At 37.8% G+C, this 16,899-nt stretch overlaps 1 protein-coding gene across 2 annotated transcripts in view; it reads left to right on the top strand.

Moving 5' to 3' along the window:
• LOC132306217 (beta-galactosidase 6-like) overlaps positions 1–16,899 on the top strand; it is a 31,951-nt gene that overhangs the window by 13,373 nt on the left and 1,679 nt on the right. For both annotated transcript variants that reach the window (XM_059803542.1, XM_059803548.1), the window contains 6 exons: positions 63–169; positions 2,715–2,824; positions 12,420–12,530; positions 14,489–14,599; positions 15,685–15,896; positions 16,427–16,754. In XM_059803542.1, coding sequence (XP_059659525.1) covers positions 63–169; positions 2,715–2,824; positions 12,420–12,530; positions 14,489–14,599; positions 15,685–15,896; positions 16,427–16,754 — 979 coding nt within the window. The remainder of the gene's footprint in view (positions 1–62; positions 170–2,714; positions 2,825–12,419; positions 12,531–14,488; positions 14,600–15,684; positions 15,897–16,426; positions 16,755–16,899) is intronic.

Here is a 16,899-nt window from a genome sequence, read left to right as displayed (position 1 = left end):
ATGATCAATATTTGGATTTTATGAGACATTTAAACCACTGCTGTTCTCCTCTGTTTTGACAGTATAAATGTCAACGAGAACATCAAGCTTGGTCTAGCAGAAGATGTATATTTGGTTATCGAGAGTTTAGGACATGCGGCACTTGTTTTTGTAAACAAAAGACTTGTAGGTAGGTACTCTACCTGATGCAATGAAATGACATTTGCCTCTTCTTTCTTTCCTCTTAGTTTCCATTGTAAATGGGCTACTGTTCTTTACTAAAAATACATTAATAGTTGAACTGGTTAGTAGTTTTCTGTTTATCAAGAGATTCTGGGAAAGCTTTGTTTTCTGAGAGTTGTCGGGTGAGTTTCTGGACTTAATTTTGTTGCTCAGTTCTGCATCAGCGGCTCAGAACGATTAGGTTGTGGATTTAATTACAGCTTACTCAATGAAAATTAGAAACTATACATATTCAACTCATTTATGACATAAGATTTTTCAGGATGGCATTCAATTTTCATAGAGGTTTTACTGCTCAGATACTTATAAAATTTCTCTTCATAATGTTTACTAGCAAAAATATGGCTCCTTCTATTTTGGAGCCTATTATTTCAAGATTTTTCTTTCACTAGTAGCTGTTGTTCATATTATGCCACTACCGCTAATGCCATCACTATTCAGTGTTATAACTTCCTTATTTTGATCAAGAGTTCATTAGAGAGGGCCAAAATGGTGGTGCAACCCATGTACACTGTTGCTTTTATAACTACCATAACCACTACTGCTATAACCATTAAATACCATTTTTCTTTTCCTAAATGGGGTGATTAAATACCATTGAGTACCCTACCTCAAACATAATTCTTCTACTACAATTGCAAGTGCTACTATTATGTTTTATTCAGTTTATTAACAAATGTCCCAGTGATCTCTTAGCTTTTCTCAAAGTAATCAGAACAAAGGATTTGACCAACAAATCAGACAATTATAATGTTAACTTTAATTTTAGAAATGGGAGGGGGAGAGAGAGAGAGAGAAAGAGAAAGATACAAGTAAAACTTTTGAGATGAGCTATATTGTATCGATTCTCTCTCTCTCTAAATGTGTGCGTGCGTATTTATTTCTTTTACTGATCTTTATGGTGGATGCGGTGATAAATGCCCTGCTCTACTAGTGTTATTCTTTTACAAGAATTATTTCTAATTGATCCAAATCCTTTCTAGTGTAGAACTCTTCGATTTTTTCGTTGTACTTACCAATCTGATACATTAGTTTACACATAATGCCTATCTAGATCATCAGCAAAATGATCTTCTTTGTTGTTTCAGGTGTTTTGTAATGTCCTACTTCACCATATGGTATGATATTGTCTAGTTTACACATACTGCCTGCCTAGATCATAGCAAAATGATCTTCTTTGTTCATTCAAGTGTTTTGTAACGACCCACTCCACCACATGATATGATATTGTCCACTTTGGGCTCGAGCCCGCACTGTTTTGTTCTTGAGTTTTACCCCAAAAGGCCTCATGCCATTTGGCTAACCCCCCCCCCCCCCCCCCCCCCCCCCCCCCGGGGGGGTCCCAACATCCCCATTGGCCACACTTTCGGCTGGGTAAAGCTCTAATACCATTTGTAACGACCCACTCCACCACATGATATGATATTAGTTTTGCTTTTGGGTTTTATCTCAAAAGTTCTCATACCATTTGGAGATACCACTAGTACATATATACCACTTTCCCTTTGCACACCCAAGCGATGTGGGATCATGCACCCGTAGCCTGCCAATGCCTCTTGCACCTGCCAACAAGGCCACCACAATCCACCCCCCTAAGAGGCTCGACGTCCCCGTCGGCACACTTCCAACTGGGCCAAGCTCTATTACCATCAGTAATAGCCACTCTACCACATGGTATGATATTGTCCGCTATGGGCCCGAGCCCGCGCAATTTTTCTCTTGGGTTTTATCCCAAAAGTGTTCATACCATTTGGAGATAGCATTCCTACATAATAGCACTACCTATTTCCACACCCAGACGATGTAGGAGTTCTATATATGTAGGAGTACTATCTCCAAATGGCATGAGGCATTTTGGGGTAAAACCCAAGAACAATACCATGTGGGCTCGGGCTATCATACCATGTGGTGGAGTGGGTCGTTACATGTTTGACCTCTAACAGTTCTGTTATGATGGTGAAGATAGTTTAGAGTTTAGACTCACTAATCTAATCATATTGGCTGTCGAGGATGTCAAATCTCTTGACTACTATTTTTGTCATATTGTTTATCTGAAAAACAGTTACTTTTCAATGGGAACTTACTCGTAGTTTTCTGGTATTGCTGGACCACCCCATCTTCTACTATCATTGTGCATTATTTTCTATTATTAAATCATTTTGATTCACCCCAACATAGTTGGGAAAAGGCTTTGGTGACATGTTGAGAGAGATTACATCATTTCAATTCATCCCTAACTTTTCATCAGGCAAACAAATCTAAATTTTCTGCTATTTACCTCAATATTTCCATATTTTCATATATACCTCTATCCCTTTATTTCCCGTTTGCATAAATTTTCTTTGAATTAATCATAATATTTTCCCAACTAACTCCTGAAATCTGAATTACCCAAAAGCCAAAGATCCCTGAATCAGAAATATGTCATTTTGTCTTTGTGTTTGTCTATTTATAGTTAGATTGATATCCGCTCTTTTTGGGTTTTCATGTAGGATTTGGTTACGGAAATCATGATGATGCAAGTTTCATATTCAGTGAGAAAATTAGTCTTAACAGCGGAAATAATACATTGGATGTGATGAGTATGATGATTGGTTTACAGGTAACAGAATTCCTTCCTTTCTTTATGGCATCTTCACTGATTCATTGAAGCATAGGAACTGATCTCTTGGCATGACATAATTTTATTTTATTTGCTACACATGGTACAGTTTTGCTTTCTAGATTCTTAGCCTGGCTTAGTAAACTCCCACCCAATAGCATTCTTGATTGAATTTCCTGACAGTTGAGCGCAATGATTCTAGTTTATGTTCCATATATTCTTTTTCAGGATTACTGCTGACCATAATACCTGGGGAGTAGCTATCATGCTGTTTATCCCCAAAATGCCTCATACATAAGATTGTTCATTTCGCAAAATGAATACATAAAAACTAGTTAATGTATCTGATTAATCTCACTTTGTTAGACTTTGTTGGTAGTTGTCCTGCTCTTTGCATGTTTGCATTAGATTGATTATGAGACAAAATTTTGAATGCCTAAGGAGGTGGTTACTATGCCATGCAAATCCAGGATTCTATAAGCATAGACAACTAGTTCGGTTGCCAGATTTTGAAAGTCTTTTTGGTGACCATACATTACTAAAATTGGGAATTAGTGGGATGCATGCTGGGATTTGACTATTGTTCTCATCTCAAAATTTACTATTTTACGAAGTTTGGATGGGCCAGTTTTTTTTTTTTTTTTTTGATAAGTAAGATTGTAATAAAATTCATTCAAAGGATCTCCTATTTCTTTCACATGGCCAAGTAGGGCCTCTAAATCCTCAAAGAGTCTAATAAATCAACTATCTCCTGGAACCCAACAAAATGGAGAACTTCAGCGCTCTAATAGGAGTCTCCTAATAAAAAAGAGTGCTAATACTGGAGAACTTCAATGCTCCTAAGTCTCAATTCCTTCAAAGGATCTCCTATCTCTTTCAAGCCATAAACACCACCAGATGCACAAAGGCGTTATCCTCCAAAAATCACGGACTTAGGCCCCCACTAAACAACATTTCCAAGCCTCAACCAAACCTCTTGAGGACCTAGGGATAACCCATTGGATCCCCAAACAAACCCAACAACAATACCCAGCTGTCCCGTGCCACTGGACAATGCAAAATAAGGTGATCTGTTCCCTCATCTCTCTTACACATGCAACACCAATTGACCATAACTTCTCTTCTCCTCTTCGGGTTATCCTGAATCAGAATCTATTTCAACACGGATGTCCACCCAAAAAAGCCACCTTGAGGGGGGCCTTAGAACGCCAAATAGCCGGCCTTCCATGGGGAGGAATCCCCTGGGGCGTCCACAAGGCACATAAAGAGAAACCGAACATCAAAGCAACTAAGGAGAGGGAACCCACACCTGGAAGTTAGGGCCTCCGCCCACTATCTCCTAGCGGCACAATAGCTCCAAGAAACCAATGGCGGCCTCTATCTCCCAATCCTAAAAATGCCTCGAAAAACGCACATTCTAGATTGTTCTCCAGTTAACCACCAAGGCATGTCTAATTCATGACATCATGTAGAGTCTGGGAAAGTGAAAGCAAGAGAGCAATCAACACACCACGTCCCTTCCCAAAATCAAATCCCCCTACCACCCCTGAGTCGAAATCTGATGTGTTTAGAAAATTCAACCCAGCCCTTCCGAAAAAGTTCAAAACCCCAACTCCACCTAGGATCCTCACCATCCTCCTCACACTTCCCCATAACTACTAAGTATCACCCTCCTTCAGATTCTGTGCCTCTCCACACCAAATCTCCATAACCACTTCCCCAAAAGAGTCTTATTGAAAGGTGTTAGACTTCTGATATCCAAACCTCTAGTCCGAATAGGGCTACAAACCTGCTCCCAATGAACCAGATGATACTTGAACTCTTCCCTTCTCCTATCCCAAAAGAAATTCCACTGCAACCTCTTCTCAGCCACAGAAGAGGAAATCTGAAAGAGAGAGAAGACATAAGTAGGAAGGCTCGACAGGGTGCTCTTTATCAATATAACCATCCCACCTTTCGGATGGCCCAGAATTATGATTGTGCAACCTTTCTTCTGAAGGGGTTTGAGATGCTACTCTTTAGTGGCTAATGTTCCGCTTGGAAACAAACATCCATCATAAAAAATGCATCCCAAGTATTTAACTTATACTCTGTTCAAAATCATGAGAGAGAGAGAGAGAGAGCAGACATATATCTTGTATATTCAACACACTAAAAAACCTAATAAGCCTATGTAGGCTTATATAAAGTGTACAAGATTTACTTAATAACACAAGGGCCCTACCAACTATATGTAATTACATAATGACCCAATATATATATATATATATATATATATATATATATATAACATTCTAACACTCCCCCTCAAGCTGGAGAATATGTATCAAATAATCCCAGCTTGGAACAAATAGTTCTTAACCGGTTATGACCCAATGCTTTAGTAAACATATCAGCTAATTGATCTTCAGACTTCACGAATGGAGTAGAGATGCTCCCACGTAATATTTTTTCTCGAATGAAGTAACAATCAACTTCAATATGTTTGGTCTTCTCATGAAACACAGGATTTGATGCAATGTGAATTGCTGCTTGATTATCACAGAACAATGGAATAGGAGCTTCAACTGTCAACCCAAGTTCTTTTAGAAAATGTTGTATCCATGTCAACTCACTAATGGTATGGGCCATTGCCCTATACTCAGCTTCAGCACTAGATTGAGCTGCCGCCGTTTGCTTTTTACTTCGCTATGTAACAAGATTTCCTCCTACAAATGTGCAGTAGCCTGTAGTAGATCTCCTATCTGAAGGAGAACCAGCCCAGTCGGCATCTGTAAAACCTTCCACCCTGAGATGACCATTTGATTTGTATAGTAAGCCAAAACCTGGAGCTTGCTTGAGATATCGGATAATCCGAAGAACAACAATCCAATGTGGCATTCTAGCTCCCATGAATTGACTTACAACACTAACTGCATATGAAATATCAGGTCGAGTGATAGTGAGATAAATTAATATCCCAACAAGGCGATGAAATCTACCCGGGTCATTAAATAGGTCACCCTCATCAAACACAAGTTTTGTATTTGAATCCATAGGAGCATCAACCGGACGACCACCCAACATACCTGTTTCTTCTAATAAGTCCAACACATATTTTCATTGGAATAAACTTATACCCTTCTTGGATCTAGCAACTTCAATACCCAAAAAATACCTAAGTTTACCCAAGTCTTTAGTGTGGAATCGATATTGCAAAAACAACTTCAACTTAGCAATGCCTTCAGAATCATCACCTGTGATCACAATATCATCTACATATACCACAAGAAATATGAAGCAAGCTTTAGTACGCTGGTGAAATACCGAATGGTCGGTCTGACATCTGTTAAGACCAAATTTTAACGCCACCTCAGAGAATTTTCCAAACCAAGCCCGTGGAGATTGTTTCAATCCATACAGGGCCTTTTTAAGGCAACAAACAGTGTGAAGATACTCCCCCTTAGCAACAAACCCAAGTGGTTGCTCCATATAAACTTCTTCTGCTAAGTCACCATGCAAAAAGGCATTTTTAACGTCTAACTGAAATAGAGGCCAATGTCTATTAGCAGCAAGAGAAATCAAAACACGAATAGAAGAAATCTTAGCAACGGGGGCAAACGTCTCATCATAGTCAATACCATAAGTCTGAGTATAACCTTTGGTAACAAGACGTGATCTGGAAGATACTTCACGGTATATACCCAGCGACAACCAACAGGTTTGACACCTGAAGGTAATGGAACAAGATTCCACATGCCATTCTGATGCAAAGCATCCATTTCATCTTGCATTGCTTTCCTCCAGCCTGAATCAGACAAAGCATCTTGTACAGTCTTAGGAACAAATGTAGTAGACAACTGAGAGGAAAAACATGAGAAGGATGGCGATAAGGAATTATTAGAGACATAATGAACAATAGGATGATTAGTGACACACAAGCGAGTACCTTTACGAAGTGCAATAGGCAAGGAATTAGACACAGTAGATGGTGTTGGATCCAAAGACTCTGAAGACGATGGAGGAGGCACGACAGTAGATGGCTTTGGTCTTCGAGTGTACACTTGTAACGGGGCAGGCAAAGGAGATCTAGGTTGAAGAGAGAGTAAGGGAAAAGGAACCGCAGGAAGAGGCGACTCAGAAGTGATATCAAGAAGTGAATCATTATCTAAAAAATATGGGATGAACTCACAAAAGGTTACATCCGCGCTAATAAAGTACCGTTAAGAAACAGGACTATAGCAACGATATCCTTTATGAGAACGAGAGTATCCAAGAAATACACACTTTGTAGCACGTGGGTCTAGTTTATCAAAACCAGGACCAAGATTGTGGACATAACATACACATCCAAAAACTCTAGGAGGAAGAGAAAACAAGGGAGAATCAGGAAATAAATTAGATTATGGAGATTTGCCATCTAATATAGATGACGGCATATGGTTAATAAGATGACAGGCAGTAAGAACAGCATTACCCCAAAACCGTTTAGGCATACGCATATGAAACAACAGAGCACGAGTTATTTCTAAGAGGTGTTGATTCTTACGTTCTGCAACTCCATTTTGTTGAGGAGTATAAACGCATGAATTTTGATGAATAATTCCTTTTTCACTAAGATATATATCAAAGGGGGTTGAAGAATATTCCTTAGTATTATCAGAATGTAGAATACAAATTGGGCATCCAAACTGAGTTTTGATTTCTTTTCGAAATTTTTGAAAAATTAAAAATAACTCAGAACGATCTTTCATTAGAAACAACCAGGTCAAGCGAGAATAATCATCCACAAATGTCACAAAATAATGAAATTTATTGATTGAAGAATGCTTTATTGGACCCCATACATCTGAATGAACCAAATGAAAAGGACTAGAGACACAATTATTAACCCTAGGCTTGAAAGACACGCGATGGTGCTTACTAAGTTAACAAACTTCACATGACAAGAATTTCAAATGACTAAGACTAGGAACTTGACGCTGCAAAACTTGAAGTGACGGGTGACCAAGACGACAGTGCCATTGGAATGGAGACAGAGAAGACTGAAGAGCCACAAGATAAGGTTCCAAATCAAAGAAATATAAGCCACCAGCTTCATACCCCGTACCAATCTTCTTCTTCGTCTTGAGATCCTAAAACACACAAGAAGTAAGATAAAATGTAACAGAGCACTGAAGAGATTAAGTAAGCTTATTGATAGACATTAAACTAAAAGGAAACTGAGGAACATACAAAACAGACGAGAGAGACAAGGAATCACTAAGTTGAGTTGTCCCCAAACCTGAAACCTTAGTGGATGAACCATTAGCAAGAGTAACACTTTGAGAAGGAGGTACATAATTAAAATCAGACAGTAGAGAAGAACATCCAGTCATATGATCGGATGCTCCAGTATCTATGATCCAAGGACTGCGAGTGGAAGACAATAGACATGTGTGTGCAGTACTTGACTGGGCAAAGGTAGCCGTGGAAGATGAACTAGATGCTTGCTTATAAGACAAAAACTGAGTATACTCATCACGTGGAACAGGGACCGTATCTGATTCAGCTACGTTGTGAGATCCAGAAGCAACATCATTCGGAGAGGAGGAAACTTGATTTGCATAACTAGATGGTTTGCCATGAAGGTCCCAACAAAAATTCACAGTATGATTAGAAAGGCCACAATGAGTACATTTTCGTGATTCCCTGCCACGGCCACGGCCTCCCTGTGAATCACGACCACCACGTGTGGAGCGTCCCCCACGACCTCCACGATAAGCATTATGTTCACCCTTTGCAATTACCAACGTTGAACGCTCACCACTCTGCCCAGTATTCAAATTTGAGGTGTCACTTGCAAGTGTAGCACGCTGAAGTCGAGAAAACACCTCAGCAAGAGAGGGAAGTGTGGGATTGCCCATAATTTGTGCACGAAAAGACTCGTATGCTGATGACAAACCAATAAGAAAACGGACAACATTAAAGTCCTCACGCTGTTGTTGTATACTTGAACATCAGCAATAATGGGCTGATACATATTCAGCTCCTCACAGACTCCCATAACTTTGGAATAATACTCTTCTATACTGTGACTACCTTGTTCAAGATTGAAATACTGCTTACAGAGCTCATAAACACGAGTGATATTACCTGTCCCAGAATACAATTGTTGCAATCTGTTCCATATCTCCTTGGCAGTATCCAAATAAAGTAAAGTTGAACTGATTTGGGGTTCAATACTGTTTAACATCACAGAGATGATCTGGGCATCTTCCTTTTCCCATGCATCAAAAGAAGCATCAGTTTCCTTGAGTTTATCTTTAGTCAGTTGAGTACCAAGACCTCTGCCTTTGAGAAAAATTGCAACAAATTTAGCCCACAGTATGTAATTCTTCCCATTGAGTTTAACTGAAGTCATGGGAGAATGAAGACTGGATGTGGGAGAAAGCAAATCTGAATTGGACGTCATGTTGAATCCAGTAAAACAGAGAAGAAAAAGAATGCAGAATCTGTATTCTGGCCGGATCTGGGCAAACGGGCCGGATCTGGACTATCCCAGGTTTAGTAAACCATGGTTGGAATAGCTATCCCAGGTTTAGTAAACCAGGGTTGGAATAGCATAACCGTGTAGCTAAACACGGGTCTTCTTCTTCACACTTTCACAAACGCCGGTGAACAATGCAGCAGAGGCGACGGCAACCCAATCACAAGCAACAGCCGAATCAATAAGCAGCAACCGCTGCAACTTCCGGCCAAAAAACGCGAATCGATGAACCTCACCTTTGCAAATCGAGACGGCAGATGTCGGTGAGCTCGCTGACAACCAAAAAGGAGCTGCCGGCGACGACGAATAAGGCAGAGACGATGACGAACAAGCTTCAGATCTAACGATGACGAACGAGGCTGCAGATCTGATGACGGTGAACGAAGAGCTGTTGATGATGGCGAACGAGGAGCTGCCGGCAGAGACACCAACACCACAATCGCGATTCCGATCTTATACAAGAACAACCCAATTACAGACTCTCACACCCATGAGCTAGAGGCTTACAGGCAACTTCTTAAATCAGGTTACATATTAACCAAGGTTGTTGAAAAGGACTCTAGATTGGACTGAGGTGGTTCTTTAGCTGAAATCAGAATTTTAGATTCTCTGAATTGGTAAATTATGAATTAGAGTACATTTTACATATTAAAAACTATAAAATTTTAACTTATCCAAAAAAAAAAAACTATAAAATTGTAAATGCTTATGAAATTGGAAAATGTAAAAGAGAAAAAATTTTAATTCATCCAAACATATTTGACAAGCATGTCAAAGCAGAGATAGTTCACATCTGGAATCTATTGGTGTGTAAATTCCCACCTGATCAAACAATCTAATAAAACAATGGAATGACATTTGCAACCTTTTAAATTTTATGTAAGACATGAAGCACCCTTATTTTCTCTGTAAAATCATCATTTCATCGGGGTGTTGACTGTCAACTACAAATAATAGTTCTTGTGAATATTGAAATATGCTACGTCAGTTTTATGGGTTTACTATTGGACAATATATAACATTGTTTCAGTCCTATGCCAAAAAAAAAAGGGGTAAAAAGCTGGAGAATCAGTGACTTAGTCAAAGGAATCAACTCTCAGTATCAAGAGTTGTATCTCAATTCTATTGGTATTTTGTCAACTCTATATTCTATAGGGGAGTTTACTTCTCAAAAAAATATTCTATAGGGGAGTTGGGTTTCCTTATAGAGGATCTCAGAATTGTAAGATTCTATGGTTTGGCTGGTGGATTATGACAATGTCGGTACAGTTAAGTGTGTGCACTTGCACATGCACTTTGTGTGCATGGTGCTTTCCATTTTTCAAAATCCAGCATTCTTTGTTAAATACCGGGGTGGGTGGGTGTGTGTGTGTGTGTGTGTGCGTGTGCGCGCGCGTGTTTTTTTTTTTTGAGGGATTAGATAAAGTTGTTTTATTTTAATATAAGGTGGCAATGTGTCCTATTGATTACTCCAAAAGGAAAGAAAATCGAGTGCTTTCCCTCCTTGTCTTTCTATGACTACGACAAAAGTGTTTCATTTATGCAGAATGGAGTGACCTCACGGTCCTCACCCATTTTTGTTTATTTGAAGATGCATCTTACACTCGTCGAGAATAATAACTCTCTCTACTTCTTTCCTCTACAAATGCTACTTAATCCACAAAACCACTCCTTTCTGCATGGCCCAACAACTAACAAGTGAGAAAACAATTTAGATTCTAACGCATGGGCTTTACCATTTTTTTTTTTTTTTTTGGTTAGGTAAATACTAACACACCCACAAATGCCCACTATGGGCTCGAACCCCTCACCTCCCCTTTGAAATAGGAGAGGTTATACCATCTGTGGGCTAACAGCCCAGTGGTATGGGCTTCACTTTTGGATCAGATGCTTTTAAAGACTAACCAGGAATTATGTCTTCTATAATGAATGGCTGATTGAAGCACTCATTATCCTCTATTAAACAATGAAACATGGACCAAACCTTTTAGTAATGAATGAAGATATGCTTTTGAGATGCACACATTTAACTACTACCTAATGTAACTAAAAAATTCATTGCTCAAAGCTGGTTCCGCTATGTTTAGGAGGGGTAGACTGGTACGCCTTCCCTTGCATAAAGTTTGGAGAAGGCTGTAAAAAACCAAAGTGGCAGTGTCCCCATAAGCTGTTCCTCACAACTGTAGGACTGGAATATTCCTCTCTGATTAAAGATGTAATTTCAAGAAATGCCTCTACTCAACAGTGGAGAGGGAGAACTTATACATCATAGCATGAAATTTCTTCTTCGCTGATTTTTCTATACTCTGACAGACTGCAAATTGACTTTATATAGTTACATTTTCCATGAGATAACTTTTTAGGTTTCGAAGTGGGAGTAAAACTCTTGCTCTAATCTGAAACTGCACCTTGATGGCTAAAAGCAACCATAAATATATTTGTCTACTGATCTCACACTGTTTCCCACTTATATGATGAAAATCCGTCATAGGTTTTGTAATTACCCTGGAAGAGTTGTATCACTAATTTGATAAAATCTAATATGGAGAGGCCTACAAGCTTTATCAGTGCACTTGTTACGTTTAAGTAACTTGTTTGAAGGCACATCATTGATGTGCGGCTCATTTACATATTGGAAAATTGATAAGAGCAGAGAGGTGTAAATAAAAATAAGTTGCTGATTTCAAAATGAGAAGATAGATCACAGTATGTTCGTAACTGAAGATTAGCCTACATCATTTATACATACAAAAAAGCCACATTATTTTATTTTGTGTATATACATATATATATATATTTTTTTTTTTTTTTTTTTTTTTGGGGGGGGGGGGGGGGGGGGGGGGTGTGGGTGAATGTTAGAACCTTTTATTTAAAAAAAATTTCCATTATTCTAATATTTCAGATGCCTAATTATGAAGATTTTTCTTGCCCAAGAAAATATCATTTTATAATATCTTTGCCTTTTAAGCTGCATGACCTGAAAAATGGAATAATTATTTTCAGTTTGCACTTTAGATCTCTATTGCAGGATTTATCTTGCATCATTATCAATTATATGTTTCTTATGTCTAATTTGTATTTCTCCAGAATTATGGCCCATGGTACGATATCGCTGGGGCAGGAATTTTTTCTGTCATTCTTAGTGATCTGATGAAGAATGCCAAGGAGAATCTTTCTTCTACAGAATGGACCTATCAGGTTTTAGGCTATACTCTGTTTTAATTAATTTTCAATCAGGTATAATTATCATAAAAAATTAATTTGCAATAAGATATATTGTGAATCTAGATCTAATCCTCAAATGTTGGAACTGTTCCAAAATATGGCATGTCAATGTTAAAATTGATCCATTAATTGGTCACGCTTATTCGTTGTCCTTGATTACCCCAAAAAAAAATGATAATCTATCATCTGGAAGTAAACAAATGACATCTCTTTGTTTGTAAACATCAATCATTTGATGAAAACTCCTGGACACGGTTCCTGATCTTAAAATGCTTGATATAATCGTGATGGTTGAACTTTCATTAATAGCTGATATGTGCTCACGCTTTTTAGGTTTGATCCAGTTGTGGAGATTACAAACTGATATTGTGAATTAAATTCAATCAGAACAAAAAAATAATGAAAAACAGTACTTGTTAAAATGTTAAGAAATATGTGTTCTTTACTTACAGTGGTAGGGGATAGGCCAAAACTATATTTTGATTATATGAAGGTGAGATCGTAGTTGTCAGATTATATGAAGGTCAATGAGTCACTGGTTCAACCACTGGATCAATTGGTTCAACTTAGTATTGTTAAGTTATTTTAAAGATAAATAATTACATAAAGTTATTAAATATATGCATAAATTATGTTATATTTAATATTTTATCATATTAATAAGGATAATGGTCCAGAAAAATCAAGATTTCAGCATTCTAATGTACAACGTATCAATTAATAGTATAATGTATCTGTATGTTTATTAATATTTTATTATTATTATTATGCATATATAAATAAAATCATGTTATATATTTACATATTTGTCTATATACAAATATATTTATTATCATTAGAAGGAACACTTGTGTAGTCATGAAATCCTTTATGAACACTTAAAAGGCTTTATTTCCATTTGTATTTGTATTGTTGTACTTGCACACAAGTTGTTTTTATGTATGAATGGAGTAATAATTATTATGTAAAATTTACAATTACACGTGGAATATTGTCCATGCATTTTCTTTTATTTTAACTTTTTGTGCAGCTCCCCATTTTATCTTTGTTTTCCGTCCACCTGTCTCTCTGTCTCTCAAATATCTCGGGTTCATAGTGATGGCCCATATTCCACAGTTCAATGAGGATTCAACATGATAAATATATAAGCTATACTCAACTCGTTAAAAAGGAGGTGCAGTGCGCTGATGGTATATTCCTAGAGCCTATTCATTAGGTCTTGGAAATGACTCTATTGGCCCTCAAATTTTCTTAACCTCAACATTTTAAGAGAATGATTCAAACCTGCCCAGTTTGGTAGAACATCACATAATCAAGATAAATTACACGGCCTTATCCTGTTTATATCCTTAAATGGTCAAAATGTATACCCAGTCCGGTCAATGTTCCAGTTTGGAGGATCGCTTGTTTGACTAGGTTGACCATACTGGTTTTGAATGCACTGGGTTAAATAAATAAAGGAGTATGAAAATGGTTATTCAGATCTATTGGAAGATTTTAGTTCATTTAGTCAAATATATGTTGCACATTGTAAAAAATGTGTATTCAATTTAACTACTTCACGAAAAGCTATTAAGGTAACTTATGATGAGTGGAAATGAATTTTTCTGATCAAGTATAGGCTGTGACCAACCCACCTGAAGTAGGTAATGTGCCTCTTAACTGTTATAAGACAGGCGATGGGTTCCTTCTTGCTTGATCATGAACTTGGTAGTATTTTGTGCAAGTTCCTTATCTTGCTAAGTAGAGTTTAAGGGGCCTACCAAAAGAGAATAATGATCTGGATGGCATGACAATAACAGGTTTTTTTTTATTTTTTTTATTTTTTTTATGTGTTGGGGTGGTGGGAGAGAGAGGGGAAATATGTTTCTTATGTTTTTCATTGCAACGTCAGCATTATATTGTGGCTTAGGATATTTCCTTTTTTCCAGGTGGGACTTGAAGGGGAATTCCTTGGACTTGATAAAATTAATCAAGCAAATAGTCCTCTATGGACTCAAGGGAGCACCATACCAGTTAATCAGACCTTGATATGGTACAAGGTATGTGAATTTAGTTCTTTTAATGGTTCAATAATGGGGAATGAAATTCAAAGAATGCATTGCTTTTTCATTGGCTGCACATTTTATAAACTTTCTGTATAGTATGTCCCACTGACCTAGCGTAGATAGCTGGGAGCCCTGGCACCAAAACACGTCCACATCTTTGTTATTTGTTATGGTTCAAATTGAAGGGGTTAAAAAACTTGGTACCATCAGTGTCATGTTGTCTTGACATACATGATTAGACATTGATCCAGTTGTTGTTTTGATCTTCTTCCATTTTCAAAGACCAAGCATTGGTTGAAATTTGAACACACTCATTAGTTGACAACCTTTGGACTTCATTATAGAAACATTGCTGTAAAAAGTTACTTTCTTGTTTCCACTCTTTTTGTAGAATCCAACTAGAAAAGCAGCCAAAACTGCTCCTGCTACTTCTATGGCATAAAAATTGCTTGAGCAGGTTTCTCACTATGCTTGAAGACATACTTCATGCCTTGATTTTTCATGTCTGTACTTGAAAATCCTTAAAATGTGAAGAAGTATAATTTGAATAAATTAGGTTTTGTAAGATAGCAATTTTATTCTAAGTATTTAATGGATTGTGATGCTTATACCTCTTATTTTCTTTAGTTAAAACTAAAATTTGAAAATTAAATATAATATTAATTAAGTGGAAAACGAGTTCTACTAGTCAAATGTTTCTATTTAGGCAGTTAACGAAGCTTATTGGAAAATAAGATATATCAACCCAAGCAATTCCTAATGGAACAATCACTCTTGTATCGAAGTTGGAACTTGAGAGGTTATTGTCCCACCTTGATCTTATGAGGTAGTAATAATTTTCTAACTTCTGCTATGCAATGGAGCACATGCGCCTATATTCTGAACCACTGGATTGCGCTTGATGTGAAATGCATATCAGGGCTATCCAACCTCTTTTGTTTCACTCGCTTATAGCTTGGACCAGTTTTTGTAGTGACTAGTGACTTCACACAGGAAAAGATCAAGAGGAGGAGGAAGAAGATTATAAAGTAGTTACCTCTTAAGTATGCTTGGTTTGATGTTCTATTTCTCATCCTCAGGGTACATTCGTTGCTCCTGAAGGGAAGGGTCCCTTGTCTCTGAATCTCTCTAGCATGGGGAAGGGGCAAGCATGGGTTAATGGACAGAGTATAGGGCGATATTGGCCTGCCTATCTCTCGCCATCAACTGGTTGCACTGAGAATTGTGATTACAGGGGAACGTATGGTCCGTTTAAATGTCAAAAGAAATGTGGTCAACCTGCTCAGATATTGTAAGTGTGAAACACCAGTCTCTCTATTCTGTTTTCTGAATGTTGCTTATCACGCATTTTTTTTCAATAATTATTATACTAATCTCTACAAGGCTTGTTGTGTTCTTTATAATTCAACAACTTGAATATTGTTCTTTTTTTATTTTCTTTTTCTTTTTTTTTCATACCGCATGAACTTAACATCATTTATTCGATTTTCTATTCCATGCCACTCACAGTTATTATGGCTCAAAGTGCAAGGCGCCAAGGGCTCCTAGCCCAAGCGCAATGCACGATATAAGGCGTGAGCATGAGCAAATTTAGGTCACAAACAATAAAAACTTAAATGATTTTTGTCTAGAAAAACAAAATCTATTTTAACCAACCATAGCACCAGCAAAAAAGAATATTCAAATGAAAATTAAGATTTCTTTTTTTCATTTCCTAGTGGTTTGCAAATGCTCCCTTTTGTATGTACTTCAATTTGTTTCTGCTACACCTAATTATGTACATATTTTACAACTAATTATGACGAGATTATTTATGTTCAGGTATCACATCCCACGCACTTGGGTAAATTCTGGTGAGAACCTACTGGTTCTCCATGAAGAGATAGGTGGCGACCCTTCAAAAATTTCTGTGTCAACACGAACTGGGCAAGAGGTATGCGCACATGTGTTGGAGGCTGATCCTCCACCAGTTGATTCTTGGAAATCAAACTTGGATTTCAGGTCTCAAAGCCCAGAAATTCGACTGACCTGCGAACAAGGGTGGCACATCACTTCAATTAACTTCGCAAGCTTTGGAACTCCTGAAGGAGATTGTGGCACATTCAGACCAGGGAGTTGTCACACCAGTGTGTTATCTGTTGTTCAACAGGTGATTGAGATCTTTTCCTTGCTTATGCTTAATGAAAAACCGGCAACCGGCAACCTCCACTCCTATATGGGATGTAAACAAACTGATTCAGCCCCTAATTCTTAACAAAAACCTCCTTTGGGTCTAAGCGCAGCCTAGGCTTGTC

This window comes from Cornus florida, unplaced genomic scaffold (genome assembly GCF_030987335.1).
Source record: "Cornus florida cultivar Cherokee Brave unplaced genomic scaffold, ASM3098733v1 CherokeeBrave_3.0.0_Hap2_Chr01, whole genome shotgun sequence".
In the NCBI taxonomy this organism is placed as follows: domain Eukaryota; kingdom Viridiplantae; phylum Streptophyta; class Magnoliopsida; order Cornales; family Cornaceae; genus Cornus; species Cornus florida.
Note: the sequence above shows the minus strand (reverse complement) of the source record. Positions and strands in the feature narration are given on the sequence as shown.